The 17,060-nt window shown below is 40.2% G+C and overlaps 1 protein-coding gene across 1 annotated transcript in view; it reads left to right on the top strand.

The window, feature by feature from the left end:
- The window catches only part of LOC117521133 (calsyntenin-2-like), a 604,232-nt gene that overhangs the window by 518,303 nt on the left and 68,869 nt on the right, over window positions 1-17,060 (top strand). The window contains exon 9 of the mRNA XM_034182465.1: window positions 10,004-10,125. Coding sequence (XP_034038356.1) covers window positions 10,004-10,125 — 122 coding nt within the window. The remainder of the gene's footprint in view (window positions 1-10,003; window positions 10,126-17,060) is intronic.

The raw sequence follows: 17,060 nt of genomic DNA, 5'->3' as shown, positions 1-17,060 counted from the left end.
TCTCAGGATTGCGAATGTACTCAGTCTTCTACTGACTTTCATTCCCCTTCTCTCCAAAGCACATCTCCACCTCTCCAGACTAGACTCAACTTGCTCTCTACTCTCACTACAGATCACAATGTCATCGGCAAACATCATAGTCCATGGGGACTCCTGTCTGATCTCATCCGTCAACCTGTCCATAACCACTGCAAACGAGAAAGGACTCAGAGCTGATCCTTGGTGTAATCCTACCTCCACTTGAATGAGTCTGTCATTGCAACTGCGCATCTCACCGCTGTCACACTATTCTTGTACATGTCCTGCACTACTCTAACATACTTCTCTGCCACTCCAGACGTCCTCATACAATACCACTGCTCTTCTCTTTGCACCCTATCATAAGCTTTTTCAAGGCCACAAACACACAATGTAACTTTTCTGGCCTTCTCTGTACTTCTTCACAGTACAGTATCAGAGCAAACATTGCATCTGTAGTGCTCTTTCTCGGCATGAAACCATATTGCTGCTCACAGATCTTCACCTGTTTTCTAAGCCTAGCTTCTACTACTCTTTCCCATAACTTCATGCTGTGGCTGATCAACTTTATGCCTCTGTAGTTACTGCAGCTCTGCACATCACCCTTGTTCTTGAAAATAGGGACCAGCACACTTCGTCTCCATCCTCAGGCATCCTCTCACTTTCCAAGATGTTATTAAACAATCTGGTTAGAAACTCTACTGCCATCTCTCCTAGACATTTCTATGCCTCCACTGGAATGTCATCTGGACCAACTGCCTTTCCACTCTTCATCCTCTTCGTAGCAGCCCTCACTTCATCGTTAATAATCTCTTGTACTTCCTGATTTACTCTCACCACATCATCCAGCCTTTTCTCTCGCTCATTTTCTTTATTCATCAGCTCTTCAAAATATTCCCTCCACCTTCTCAGCACACACTCCTCACTTGTCAGCACATTACCATGTGCATCTTTTACCACCCTAACCATGCTGCACATCCTTTCCAGCTCTGTCCCTTGTCTAGCCAATCGGTACAAGTCCTTTCTCCTTCCTTACTATTTAACTTCTGGTGCAGCTCGCAATATGCCTTTTCCTTTGCTTTTGCCACTTCTCTTTTCACCTTACACCGCATATCCTTGTACTCCCATCTACTTTCTTCGTCTCTACGACTATCCCAAAACGTTTTTGCCAACCTCTTTCTCCTTATGCTTTCCTGGACCTCTTCATTCCACACCAAGTCTCCTTGTATTCCGTCCACTGTCCAGATGTCATACCCAGTACTGTCCTAGCTGTCTCCCTCACCACATCTTGCAGATACTTTTCCAGTTGTCCAAACTTGCTTCCCCTCCAACCAGTGCTTCTCTCACCTGCTCGCTAAATTTCACACAACAGTCTTCCTCCTTCAGCTTCCACCATCTGATCCTTTGTTGAGCTCTCACTCTCTTCTTCTTTACCTATAAATTCATCCTACAAACAACCATCCTATGCTGTCTAACAACACTCTCTCTGCCACCACCTTACAGTCTCTGATTTCTTTTAGCTTGACATCTCCTATAAGAAGAGGAGATGCAAGGTCACCTGTGTGCACCTTCCTCCACTCTTATATGTTAACCCTGTGCTCCTCCCTTTTCTTAAAGTAGGTATTCACCACAGCCCTTTTCCATCCTTTTGCAAAATCAACTACCATCTGTCTTTCCCCATTCCTATCCTTGATACCATATCTACCCATTACTTCCTCATCACCTCTGTTCCCTTCACCAACATGCCCAATTGAAGTCTGCTCCTATCACCACTCTTTCATGCTTGGGCACACTCTCCACCACCCTCATCTAACACACTCCAGAAATCTTCTTTCTCCTTCATCTCACAAGCCTACCTGTGGGGCATATGCACCGATGATATCCATCATCACCACTTCAATTTCCAACTTCACACTCATCACCCTGTCAGACACTCGCTTAAACCGCCAACACACTTAACATACTCTTCCTTTAAATGACCCCCAACACCATTTCTCTTCTTGTCCTCCACCATGGTACAACAACTTGTACCCACTGCTGATGCTCCTGCTCTTACTTCTCTTCACTTGGTCTCTTTCACACACAATATGTCTACCTTTCTCCTCTCCATCATATCAACCAGCTCTCTCCCTTTACCAGTCATACTACCAACATTCAAAGTCCAGACTCTCATTTCCACCCTTCTAGTTTTCTTCTCTCCCGCTGTTTGTGGAACGTTCTCCTCCTCTTCTTCATCATCTTCGCCCAGCAGTAGCCCAATTTCCAGCAGCACCCTGTTGGGCAACAGCACCAGTGGTGGACGTTGTTAACCCGGGCAGCGACCTATCCGGTATGGAAATTTGATTCTTAGTCTGCATAGTTGGGTTGGCTTGTTTTACGCCGGATACCCTTCCTGACGCAACCCTCCTCATTTATCCGGGCTTGGGACCGGCACTCAGAATGTACTGGCTGGAATTCTTGCTGGTTGGTAGGTGATCAGATAATTACTTCATTCAATAAAATGCTAATTAATGATTTAAAAATCATAAAATGTGATTTCCTGATTTTTTTATTTTTTTTTTAAATTTGTGTCTCTCTCAGACCTGCTGCTGCAGGGCATGAGGCAAAGTGCACGCTGCCTCATGCCCTGTGACTGCTGGGTTAGGCTTCAGTCCTCCCCGTACCCTGATCTTGGATAAGCGGTTGAAGATGTGTGTGTGTGTGTGCATATATATATATATATGTGTATATATATATATATATATATATATATATATACATACATATATATATGAGGTCTGTTAGAAAAGTATCCGACCTTTTTATTTTTTTCAAAAACCTGATGGATTTGAATCACGTATGCTTGCATGAGCAAACCTTGAACCTTCGTGCGCATGCGTGAATTTTTTCACGCCTGTCGATTGCGTCATTTGCTTGTAAACAGCCTTTGTGTGAGGATGGGTGGAGTCTCTCGTCATTTTTTCTTTGCAAGGAAATGGCGGAACGACTGGAGCAGCGCGACTGCATCAAATTTTTGCCAGAAACTGGGCGACAGCCAGGTGGAAACCATTCGGATTATTCAGACGGCTTTCGGTTACGATCCTCTGGGCATCACACAGATTAAGGAGTGGTACAACCCGGTTAAAGACGGCCAGACAACGGTGGAGAGCGCGCCGCGCTCCAGGCAGCCATCAACATGCTGAAAATGACCGGATCATTCCAAAGTGAAACGCTGTGGTGATGTGGACCGTCGTGTGACTATCCAAAAATTGCGGAAGAGTGTGGACATCAGCACTTTTTCGGCACATTTCCACTGTGACAGAAGATTTTGCCATGAAAAGAGTGCAGCGAAATTCATGCCGATGGCTTCGGCACGAAGCTGACAGCGCAGCAAAAGCGCCTTCGTGTTGAAGCCTCACGGGACATGTTGTAACATGCGTTACTTCTTCACAATTTCTTGGATAGTCACACGACTGAAAAAGCCACCGAAAGCCGTCTGAATCTTCCGAATGGTGGACGAGTTGTTTTGCTTTTTTTGTGTGTGTGTTGTGTTGCTGATCTGAAAAATGATTTATATCTGATCCAAACGGTCACTTTTGTGATTGTAACAACCCGAGTGCACAGCTGTGTAATATAAGGGCCCGGTCCCACTGGCGTTTAGGAAGATTTGCGCACAAAATTGGTTCATATTCGCTAAACAGCCGCAATATCCATGAAACATGCTTTTATGAGGCGCCCGACACATCCGCACACGTCCGCAAGTATCCGCAGAGGCATGTTTTTTCCATTGTCAGGATTTTTTGAGCTGCACAAAATTTGGTTGCAGATGACATCCGCCTTACATACGCAATACATACTCACTACATAAACAATCTATGCTCTGTATATCCCTGTTATCCGCTGATATCCGCAACTGACGGGAATTGCCAGCTTGGCAGCGGACTGGGACAGTGTGTAAAATGGATATATAGTGTGCCTATCACATTCACATCACAAACTAAACTAAATAAAGTTGTGGCGAATGGATACAGATTGGCCACGAAAAAAGCGGGTGCGCTTCTGTTATGACTGCAATGCAGATGCCACACATGCGCATTACAGCCGCTGTTTCCACCACATATGCGCAAAATTGTCATTTTTGGCCAACTTTGTTGCGGACGACAATGACTGCCGTAATTTGTATACTCAATTCTTGTGCAATGAATTCTCTCCCCAGTGGGACCTAAGATGATTAATCTCCACTTCTCAGACTGTGTCTGTTGTATAACACATTTTGCTGATGTTCTGACATCTAGGTGCAGCATCAGGCAGCACCGACCTCCTTCCCTCCCCGAGCCCTTCCACCAACTGGCCAGCATCTTTGACAACTGACAGTGGCCGAGACACTGACCTCAATCTACAGGTTTGATGGGCATCAGGCTGCCAATGTTCCAGATCACGTGGTGCCACAAAACCTAACAGACCAGTTCACCATTGCAACATGGATGAAACACGGGCCCAGTTCAGGACTCAGAGCGAGAAGGAAACCTTACTGTGTAGCTCTGACAAAACTGGTGAGGACACCACCTGCACTTACATAAATATGCCGTGGTGTGCAAAAGTCTTAGGCATTTTAAAGTTTTTTTGTCAATGTGAAATGTTTGTTAAATTTTCAAACAAAATAAAACTTAAAATGTTACAGAATTTGATGTACTTTTGAAAAAAAATAGAACATTAAAGAAGTTTACGGATTATTTCTGATTATGTAAAGTCTGATATACAGCCTGATACATGATTCTACAAAGATAACAAACAAGGGATAATAATTCATGAATAAAGAAATGAGCCGCATAATGTTCTTGTAAAAACATGAAATAGTTCAACTACAATAAGTCAGTCTTAAAGATAAGGGGTATTCATATAAGATATTTATTTTGATTGGTTTTTAGTACTTACTACTTAAATCATTTTCCTGTGTGTGTGTGTGCGTGTATACACTTTTTTTTTATTAAATCTCTTTATTAAGGTTTTTTCTTTTTTGACACATACAAAATTAGGAACAAATACAAAAAATACAGAGAGTTGAGAAAAGAAAAAGAAGAGAAGAAAAAGAGAAAGAGAGAAAGAATGAGAGTGGGGTGGGTCACCTATCACAAATATAATCACTTTACCTGTTAAAGTAATCTAGGAACGGTTGCCATATCCCGTAGAATGTGTCCACCTTGCCTTTCAGCTCAAATTTAATTTTTTCTAATTGTACATGTTTCATTATATCCAGTATAAATTAGTAAAGGAGGGTGGGTTCTTTTGCTTCCAATTCAACAGTATTAATCTTTTAGCCAGAAGCACCATGAATTTTATTACAGTTTTTGTTTAATTAAAAGATTAGTTGTAATTGGGGCAACACCAAATAAGGCAAGAACGGGGTCTGGGACTAAACGTATATGGCAAATCTCAGAGAGCATCTGAAATACCATTGCCCAGTAATTGTAGATGTTTGGACAGCTCCAAAAGGTATGAGCCAATGAGGCCGGACTCTGGCCACAACGGTCACATGATGGGTCTGTCCCAGGAAACATTTTAGTCAAACGTTGCTTGGACAGATGAGTCTATGCAAAACTTTAAATTGCAATAATCTGTGTCGAGCGCAGATTGAAGATGAGTGGACATTATCCTGAGCCTTGTTCCATTGGGAGTCCGATATGTTTACTCCAAGGTCCTTTTGCCAAGCTTCCTTCAGGTGGCCTAGAGAGGGCAGATATTTCCATATCTGACAGATCATTATAGACCTTAGAAATTGAGCCTTTTGTCAGTGGGTCATTTAAAATAATTGAGTTCAACTCGTATTCAGGGGGTTGACCGGGAAAAGAGGGAAACATCTCCTTCACAAAGCTGCGAACTTGTAAAAATTTAAAGAAATCTCCCCTGTTAATGTTATACTTCTCTTTTAGTTGATCAAAATTAGCAAAAGTGCCTTGTATAAAAAGGTCACGAACACAGTGTATTCCCTTTAGTTTCCCATTGCTTAAAAGATGTACCTATAAGCCCTGGGGCAAACTCATGATTACCCATTATTGGAGCGAGCACTGAACTCATCTTCCAACCGAGGTGTCTCCTAAGCGCGTATACACTTTTTAATGTGTCTTACTGTTACAAACATCTTTGAATGATGAAAGTCTGTCCTACATATCAGATTCTCTTGTAATTTTAGCTTCTTCCACAATCACTTTGATCCTCCCTTTCTGGTCTTAGATTTTACACTCAAAAGGAAAGTGGATGAGCTGCTTTCTGCCCCTAAAGTGTGGAGCAACCTTTTTTAAAGGGAGGCGAGCTCAGTGAATTTATTGAAGTAGCTAAAAACATACCTGTTTCAGTGAACTTTTTATGAGACTTGATTGAACTTTAAGTCTTGATTTAGTATTTTTGTTGTACTTTTTTTGTCCTTAAAAAATTTAATGGGTTTTATTTTATGGTAATTGTTAAATCTTTTAAAGTAGTCAGGGACTAACTTAACTGGATTTAAGATAATTATCAGGTGGAGTTATCAGAGATATTAGATATTCACTTATTGCTGCAAAAAATGTTGCAGCACTGTTACACTGTTGTGCCTTTAACCGAGAAGATTACAATCGGTACACTTGAAATCACACATAAATAGCTATAGTATGCTGGCCGAAAAAGGCCACAACACTTCCAAATTTAGGCAAACACTTGCAAATGCAGAAAAACAGAAATACAAGGAAAATCCACTGCATTCATTCAATAGCACCTTGCAAGCTGAGAGCATGCTTGAAAGCACTGAGAACAAAAATGTAACCTGCAGCGCATGCAACAATTTAATTTAATAACATGTCTGCTAAAAAATTCACACAAGGACACCCAAAACACAGCCACACTGCAAATAGCTAAAGCACAATGAAAGTCCAAGCAACATTAGAGATTGCTGCCTGGAGGCCTTTTAATTATGGACCATTGAGTACATTGTTGCACTCTATTATCTTTATTTCTACCTGGTTTGCAAAGTTGAGTAAGTTTTCTTTATTTATTTTTGCTCTTAGTCTACCTATATTTCCATATTCTGTGATTTTATTTGTAAGGCACTGAACAGTAAAGTAAAGATCCTCTGGGCAGAAACTTGTGTTTGCATTGTTTATGCTTTCATTATGCTGTGGCTGTCTGCAATACTTCTGTATTTTTGTGTGCATTGTAGGAAATTGTAGCAGATATATTCTCAAATAGTTGCATGTGCTGTAGGATATATTTGTTTATGTTCTCTGTGTTTGCAAGTATTTTCTCAGTTTTCAAGGCATTTTTTGATGCGGCTACCTGTTTTTGAATTCAAACTCTGTGTCAAAAAAATTGTAAAACGTTTCTGTGGTTTGGTTATGAGATTTTCTAAGCTATACTGTTCCACCTGCAACATATAGCGAAGATTTGTCCCATCCTGTCTATGGCTGATGCTGAGACCCTGATCCATGTGTTCATCTCGTCTAGATTGGACTACTGCAATGTTCTGGTTCTGGTTTTTCTGGTTTACCGCAGTCTAGCATTAGGGGTTTCCAGTTGGTACAAAATGCTGCAGCCAGACTTTTGACACGAAGCAGAAAGTACAACCACATTACACCCATTTTGGCATCCCTTCCTTGGCTTCCTGTCCCAGTGAGATCAGATTTTAAGGTTCTGCTACTAACCTATAAAATTATTCATGGACTGGCACCTCCCTACCTAGCTGACCTAATTAAACCTTACGTACCAGCCCGGGCTTTACGTTCTCAGGGTGCAGGACTACTTTGTGTCCCTAAGGTGAATAACAAGTCTGCGGGTCACAGAGCTTTCTCTTATCGTGCCCCTGTTCTTTGGAATGATCTCCATGCGTCAATAAAACAGTCAAATTCTGTGGAGATTTTCAAGTCCAGACTTAAGACGCACTTATTTTCCCTTTCATATGGCTAGCATACTGGTACAGTTTTGTTTTACGCTTTTTACTCTTTTAATTCATTTATTAGTAATTGGAGCGGGCCGCGGCCTCAACTTTACCTAAATTCTGGGTCTTTTAGTGAAGTTTAGGGCTAGTGGCCGGCGATCACCTTAGTATTTCTCTGTTTTTCTTGTTGTTTAATGCTGGCAAATTATACAGTATTTTTTGTCCTTCTGATGCCTGATTCTGTTTTTTCTCTCTGTTTAAGGTGCAGCTCCATCCAGAGATGGGAGTTGTATTCGTGTTGGCGATCTTCCTGTCCTGTGCACCAATAGCATTTCTTGTATGTTCGTCCGTGAATTGTTCTGTCAATTGTTCTGTAATTTATGCTTGTAGCATGGCCCAAGCAGAGGGTCACCCCTTTGAGTCTGGTCTGCTTGAGGTTTCTTCCTCAGAGGGAGTTTTTCCTTACCACTGTTGCTCTGGGGGGTTGGTAAGGTTAGACCTTACCTGTGTGAAGCACTTTGAGGCAACTCTGTTGTGATTTGGTGCTATATAAATGAAAATAAATTGAAATTGAAATTGATACTGTTAAACTTTCTGGTGTTGTTGTTTGAATTGTCAGAGTTAATCTGTTGTTTGGCATATTCTGCAAAGAAGTTTCCAAAATATTTTAGGGGCATAAATTTTCAGGAATTGAATGCACAAAGAGGATTTTATTACAGTGAAATGATTTTAAAATGATGGGAAAACATCAAAAGAGTCCAACTCCACTTAAACATGAAAATAATAAAATATGTGTTCATTCCAGCTGTCTACTGTTTCCACAAATATCAAGGAACTGGCCTGTTTGCGCCACTAATTCTTAAGGAATCAACACATTTCTTTAACCAGTGCATAATTATAACAGGAACAGTCACTTGTCTTTGACAAAATGGTGAAAAATATTTGAATTTGAATTTTTTTTTCACATCAAAACTGATGAAACCACCCTGCAATAGAAATAAAGTATATCATACTTAGTGCGAAAATATTGTTTTAATTTCTGAACTACAGTTATAAATTAAAGAAATAATGATTATTGCTGTGTCTGTCTGGAATAGCGCACAAAGTTTTTTCAAAGGGAAACTGTGGATTGTAGAGTAGTGTGTAACACAGAAGAGAATCTCTTCCACCTCATCCTTGCTCAGGCATTGTCACTGTTTCATAAAAGTAGAGCTTGTGGTATTCAGACTACTTTGTGATTAAAACTTGCACATTTCTGCAACATTCTCTGGATAAGACACCAAATGGACACTGTCTGTCCCGCCGCTAGCTGTTTTTTGGACATAATAGACTCTCACTGAAGAGAATTTTATGTTGGAGTTGTTATACTACCAATTTATGTGATAAAGTCATGCTTTCATCCTGGTCATTACAACAAGCCCTTTGTTAATGGTTGTAAATCAGACCTGAAAACAGCTGACTGTCAAATGTTAATTTATGTGCTTAGTTGATTGTGAACATTTTTTTAAATTCTGTTCAGAGGACTACTATAGATTTGTGCTACAGTGCAGTAATAAAGTGCACCAGCAGCATGTTTGCACATGCGTTCATGTTTGTAGCACCAAATGAAGCCTTTTAGACCAGCTAGACTCCTTTGCTCTCATGCTTGTTTACATCATTTCATTTCCAGAGTACCTTGTTTGTGTTAATACAAAACAAGAAAAGAAATGTTATCCACAAGAGTTCAGGTGATACATACTGGATGTGCACAGTAACTTTATTGTGACTTTGGCGTGTGTTGTTATATTATTTTTAGAAAATGTTGTTTTAAAACATTCCTGTGTTTGCTTGAGATTCATTTGCCAGGTCGATGTACCTGTTATGGATGCTAAAGAAGGGCTAAACCTGCAAAATGCGCAGTGTGGCAGCATTAGCTTCATGTTTTATTGACGCCTGCGTGGCGCTTTGAGAGAATACTGCTGTGCCAGTTTAGAGTGACAACAACATTTTTGCAGCACTCAAAACTAGAAGCCATAATCGTATTGAGTAACGCAGTGTCATGCAGCATTACGTATAATTGTGTGCATGTTTGTTTTTCTCTGTGTGACCACTTTCCCGTTGCAGAAATGAACCGCCACCATTACTCACTGTATGTGCACAACTGTCGCCTTGTGTTCCTACTGAGAAGAGATTTCACTCGGGTTGACACTTTCAGACCCGCTGAGTTCCACTGGAAACTGGAGCAGGTGAGGACAGCGTGCACATATGTCCTATTTGAATATGAGCACACGTTCAGTTTTTCACAGTGGCAGTTGAAGAGCTATCATTATTTGTCTGGTGAAAGGAGGTGCTCTCTATTATAATTACACGACGCTCCCCATTACTTTTTCAGCTCACTGCTGGAGATAAGGACATATACACAAGCACATACACACGCTCGCGCGCACACACACACACACACACACACACACACACACACACACACACACACACACACACACACACACACACACACACACACACACACGAGCCTTTACCCAGTAGTTATGGCTGATGACTCATGATGTAGCAGCTCTCTGTTATCTGTCATGCTTTTGGAGAATGGTTAAAGTTTACTTTTTTAGTCCAGCAACCTTTGAACGAAACACATGACAACACAACTGAAGTATGAAGTTTTTGCATGCTAAACTTTGAAGTTTTTCTTTCTTAATACAGCCCTTTTTTAAATAATGAATTTTATTCATTTATGATTGTATGTGTGTTTGTTCCCTGTTTATGTTCCCTTTAAATCTTAATCACCCACTGCAGTATACTGGAGGGCATGTGACAGGTCTGCGTGGTGACTGATTGAGTGACAGTTTTGTGTTTGGATGTTGGTGCTTTTTATTTATTTTAAAATCACAAACTGTTTTATTTATAGACAGACATATTCATAATGCACTTATTCTATTTAGTAACCATAGTAGCCACTGTACATTTCTTGCGCTATGTCAAAAGACCTGGACATGCATGAAATTAATGTTTGACTGAAGTATTTTTATGGATAAAACATTTATTTCTTGCATGAACAATATTGAATAATCTCTATTATTTCTGTTCAGTAACGTTGGCTTGGCCGGAGCACGTAATGCTTAATAAGACTTTACAGATCATCCTCAATGTGTGCTTTTTGGTAAATTAATTTATTCTTCACACTCGTGTTTAGACATTACGATTCGGTACATGTTCAGTACAGTGGGTTAAAAAAGTAACAACAAGAAAAAGACAAAAGCATATGTATAAGGTTAGATTTCTTTAGTGAACAGTGACGTGTTTCCCTTCATATACCGGATAAGTGCAGAACAACATCGCACACAGTCTTCGTGTAATTCAGAACTTGCTCTCGACTGCTGCTACAGGTCACAGGGAACTCGGAATTTTCCACACTGAAGGTTTAAAGGAAGCAGGTGGGTCAACTAAGTCCTGTGTGTAAGTTGCATCACTTTCTTTTTCACTCGATACAGTGTTTGACTGGCTCCATCTGTTGTCCATCACCAATATGTGCTTATGTGCTAAGCTACAGTGCATCCAGAAAGTATTCACAGTGCTTCACGGTTTCCACATTTTATGTTGCATCCTGATTCCAAAATGGATGAAATTCATTTTTTTTCCTCAAAATTCTGCACCCAATACCCCATAATGACAATGTGGAGAAAGCTTTTTTTTTTTTTTTTTTTTTAGATTTTTGCAAATGTACACATACACGCATGTCCATAACTGTTTACAAACCAAGCATGAAAACAAAGGAATTGTCTTTAGACCTCGGAGACAGGATTGTCTCAAGGCACAAATCTGGAGAAGGGTACAGAAACATTTCTGCTGTTTTGAAGGTCCCAGTTAGCACAGTGGCCTCCATCATCCGTAAATGGAAGAAGCTGGGATCCACCAGGACTCTTCCTAGAGATGGCTGCCCATCTAAACTGAGTGATAGGGGAAGATCGGGGGCCTTAGTCAGGGAGGTAAATGGAAAAATGGTAAATGGACTGCATTTATATAGTGCTTTTCCATCTGCATCAGAAGCTCAAAGCTTTTTGCAATTATACCTCATATTCACCCATTCACACAGACACACACACACACACTGATGTCAGGGTGCTGTCATGGAAGGCACTCACTACACACTAGGGGATTAAGGACCTTGCTCAAGGCCCCTTAGTGATTTTCTTGTCTGGCTGGATTTTGAACCGAGGATCCTCTGGTCTGAAGCCCAACGTTTAGACCATCCCCAGGAGGGAAGGGAGGTGATCAAGAACCCAATGGTCACTCTGTCAGAGCTTCAGCATTCCCCTGTGGAGAGAAGAGAACCTTCCAGAAGGACAAACAACTCTGCAGCAATCCACCAATCACGCCTGTATGGGAGACTGGCCAGATGGAAGCCACTCCTTAGTAAAAGGCACATGGCAGCCCACCGGGAGTTTGCCCAAAGGCACCTGAAGGACTCTCATACCATGAGAAACAACATTTTCTGGTGTGATGAGACAAAGATTGAACTCTTTGGTGTGAATGCCAGACGTCATGTTTGGAGGAAACCAGACACCATCCCTACAGTAAAACATGGTGGTGGCAGCATCATGCAGTGGAGATGTTTTTCAGTGGCAGGAACTGTGAGACTAGTCAGGATTGAGGGAAAGATGAATGCAGCAATAAACAAAGACATCCTGGGAGAAAACCTCCTCCAAAGCGCTCTTGGCCTCAGACTGGAGCAACGGTTCATCTTTCAGCAGGACAATGACCCTAAGCACACAGCCAAGATATCAAAGGAGTGGCTTAAAGACAACTCTGTGAATGTCCTTGAGTGGCCCAGCCAGAGCCCAGACCTGAATCCGAATAAACATCTCTGGAGAGATCTGAAAATGGCTGTGCACCAATGCTCCCCATCCAACCTGATGGAGCTTTAGAGGTGCTGTAAAGAGGAATGGGCAAAACTGTCCAAAGATAGGTGCACCAACCTTGTGACATCATATTCAAGATGATTTGAGGCTGTAATTGCTGCCAATGGTGCATCAACAAAGTACTGAGCAAAGGATGTGAATACTACAAAGGGTGTGAATGTACACGTGATTTCTTAGTTTTTATGGGATATTCTGCGTAGAATTTTGAGTGGAAAAAAATTTATTTTCTCCATTTTGGAATAAGGCTGTAACATAAAATGTGGAAAAAGTGAAGTGCTGTGAATACCTTCCGGATGCACTGTAAAGCTTGCCACTGCTTAAGTGGTCCGGGGCAACTCATTTCATATTTAGTTTGTTTTGTCTTCCATAGGGACAGGTTTTTAGTTAGTTAACGTTACAGGTTGTCATCATAGCAGTTATTGGGGCACAGATTACTTGTCTGATGTGACGCGCTTTCAGTGATAGCCAAGCTGCCTGTCCACTTGTGCTAAATTAGCACCGGAGCTTTCATAAGCCCAGAATTACCCTTCAGCTGCAGGAAAAGTACAAGACAAAGCTCTCCGCCTGATCTCTGCTCCAAGTTTTTAACATGCACAAACCTTTCTGATTAACTCTGCAGACATTAGCTGACAAGGAACTCATTTTACGCTTTATAACAACTTAACTATAACTTCCACGGAGCGAGACGTCACGCAGCGGTCCCAGGCGTCGTCGTCAGCCTGTTTCAAGCTGAAAACCTCCACATTTCAGGCTCTATTGATCCAGGACGTCGTGAGAGAACAGAGAAGTTTCAGAAGAAGTCGGTTTCAGCATTTTATCCGGATATTCCACTGTTAAAGGAGATTTGTCCGCACGTCGGCACAGAAAAAACACCTCCGTGTTGATAACCATTTGTAAAATCCAGGCGACTTTTGATGGCTTTCAGTGGAGTGAGTATATGAGAAATTGTTTAACAGCTGGACATGTTCCAACTTGTCCTTAAGGCTTCCAACAGAGGTGTTTTTCCTGTGGTGGAGCATTGCAGCGGCTGCGAGCCGCCGACGCTGCAATCCGTCCGCACGTCTTTCATTAAAAAATCTCCTTTAACAGTGGAATATCCGGAAAAAATGCTGAAACCGACTTCTTCTGAAACTTCTCTGTTCTCTCACGACGTCCTGGATCAATAGAGCCTGAAATGTGGAGGTTTTCAGCTTGAAACAGGCTGACGACGGCGCCTCAGAGTGCTGCGCGACGTCTGGTTAAGAATATAGGAATATTTTGAAAGAGATATAAAATTTGTGGTAGAAAAATCATTTTTATAGCATTTATTCTTCCTAGTAGTGAGATTGGTAGTGTTTTCCAAAATTCAATCTTGTTCTTTAGTTCTTCCAATAGAGGTGAAAAATGTGCCTGAATGAGTGATGAAAATTGTCTTGTGACCTCTATGCCTAAATATGTAAATTCATCCATTGAAATTTTGAAAGGAAACTGGTTTAGAGTTGATTTAGGGATGTGTTGGGCAGGCATCATTATGCTTTTCGCCTGATTGATATGATAACCAGAAAATTTGCCAAATAAATTTATTTTATCTAGGACCACTGGAATTGAACATTTTGGATTTGTGCAATATAAAAGAATATCATCTGTGTATAAGGAAATTTTATTTATTGTGGTTTTGGTTTTATAGACATGTATTTTAGGATCTAGACGAATGCTTTGCGCGAGTGGTTCGATTGCTAATGCAAATATGAGGGTGGATAACGGGCAGCCTTGCCGAGTTCCTCTGTACAGATGAAAGGAGGTGGATAGGTTGTTATTTGTGCTTATTCTAGCTGTCAGGTTTGTGTATAGGAGTTTCACCCAATCTAGAAATTTGTCACCAAGATTAAATCGTTTAAGTACTTCAAACAAGTAGTACCATTCAGTCTGATCGAATGCTTTTTCAGCATCGAGAGTAAGAATAGCAAGATCTTTGTGTGTTTTCCTGTCTGTATATAAAATATCAAACAATCTGTGAAAATTTGAAGCTGAGCTCCTGTTAGGTATGAAGCCGGTTTGATCATGGTGTATTAGTTTATCCATTAAGGGTGATAGTCTGTTAGCAAGAATTTTAGCATATAATTTCCCATCTGTATTTAGAAGTGAGATGGATTGATATGAACCCACCTCCGACTCATCTTTTCCTTTCTTGTGTATTACTGTAATTATTGCTTCTGTTAGCGTTGTTGGTAATGTTCCATCTACTTGTGCTTGTTTATACATTCTATGCAGGAATGGTGAAAGGATATTACTAAATTTGTTTATAAAGTTCAACTGGTATTCCATCGGGGCCTGGTGTTTTGCCGCTCTTAAGAGAACTGATGGCTTTTTGTATCTCAATTTGGTGAAAGTCTGAATTTAGAAAGTTCAAATCTTCATCTGATAATTTTGGTAGATGACAATTGTCTAGAAAAGCTTTCATAATTGGGGGTCAATGTTGCACTTTGATGTGTACAAATCAGAGTAAAACTTTAAAAATCTTTAATGTCTTTTGGCCTAGTCAATATATTATCCATATTATCTTTAATTTTATGAATAGCCCTATCTGCTTCGGCTTTTCTGAGTTGGTATGCTAATAATTTGTGCGGTTTATCTCCAAATTCGAAGTATTTTTGCTTGGTGTATAAAAAGGTTGTCGTTAATTTTTTTGACTGTATTTCATTAAGTTCATATTTTAAATTTGTGATTTTCCTATGTAGCTCAGGGGTAGGGTTTGATGCATTTTCTTGGTCTGAATTTGTTCTTTGAGTTTCTTACTTTGAATTGTATCTTTTTTCTTTTTTGCAACTTCGTAGGAGATGACACAACCTCTCAAATATGCCTTAAAGGCTTCCCATAGGATGCATGGAGTAACATCCGGAGTGTCGTTCATTTCAAAGTACAAATTTATTTTTGTTTCGATATAATCACAGAATTCACTTTCAGTTAACAACTGAGGATTTAGTCTCCAGGATCTACATGGCGGATCCATTCCGTCCAATAGGAGATTAAATGAAAGAGGGTTGTGGTCTGAAATTGATGCAACGTGATATTTTATATCTGATGTAAATGGTATTAATTGTGCATCCAGAAGAAAATAATCAATTCTACTATACGAGTTATGTACCGCTGAAAAAAAGGAGTACTCTCTACCAGACGGATTTGTGAAGCCCCATAGATCTACAATATTCATGGTTTTGAGACAAGAATTCAGGAGAAGACTACAATTATTTTGGGGAATTTTCTTGTTTGATGATCTGTCAAAATAGGGGTCCAAAGGGGTATTAAAATCGCCGCCTATTATTAATTTTGTTTGTGATAAATCAGGGATGCAGGGTTATCTGAATTTGGTGCATATAGATTGATCAAGGTTACAGGTACATTGAAAATGTCTCCAATAACAATTACATAGTGGCCATCTTTATCAAGAATTGTATTCTGTTGGGTAAAGGGTACGCCCTTTTTTATTAATATGGCTGTGCCTCTTGCTTTGGCAGAGACTGATGAATGGTATATATCTCTCACCCATTTCGCTCTTAGCTTATTGTGACAATTATTCTTCAGATGGGTTTCTTGTAATATCGGATTGTAACAATTTTAGCTATTGGATAACTTTTCCTCTTTTTACAGGGTTGTTACAGCCACGTATATTCCAGCTTGTGAATGTCAAACCCCTTTTAACAGCTTGTATGGTCATTGTATTATATTGTAAGTAAATTGGCATGAGAAAAATATAGGTGTTTAACTGCAATTGAGGTCTATGTGAGAGTAGTTCTTTAGAATATATGTTCCGCATTAACATGAACAAAAATACTGTGAACTTAAACATCTCAGGCTAACATAAATGTAGCCACAGGAAGGAGAAAACTTGCGGGAAGTAAAGAAAATAAACAAAACAAAAAAGACTTCCTTGTCTGAGTAACTTAACCTACTAAGACTGTTACTCATTTAACCGATAGCTTGTCTCGTCTCTTCATTCAAAGCCGTTTTTTTTTTTTTTTTTGAACAAATAGGGTCCACTTTTTTTTTGAGAAAGAATATATACACATACATACACACATACTTACACATATATACACACACACACACACACACATATAATGTCTTAATGTTTTAGGTTTTACCTTCTCAGTTCAGAGTTTTCAACACTGCAGTGGAGCTGTTTACCGTACAAACAGGGTCTTGTTCGTGAGAAGTTATTTATGATTTAGCAGCGGATGTTCTCTTATCTCTCTCGGCTTGGTCCTGGGGCT

This window comes from Thalassophryne amazonica, chromosome 12 (assembly GCF_902500255.1).
Source record: "Thalassophryne amazonica chromosome 12, fThaAma1.1, whole genome shotgun sequence".
Classification (NCBI taxonomy): domain Eukaryota; kingdom Metazoa; phylum Chordata; class Actinopteri; order Batrachoidiformes; family Batrachoididae; genus Thalassophryne; species Thalassophryne amazonica.
Note: the sequence above shows the minus strand (reverse complement) of the source record. Positions and strands in the feature narration are given on the sequence as shown.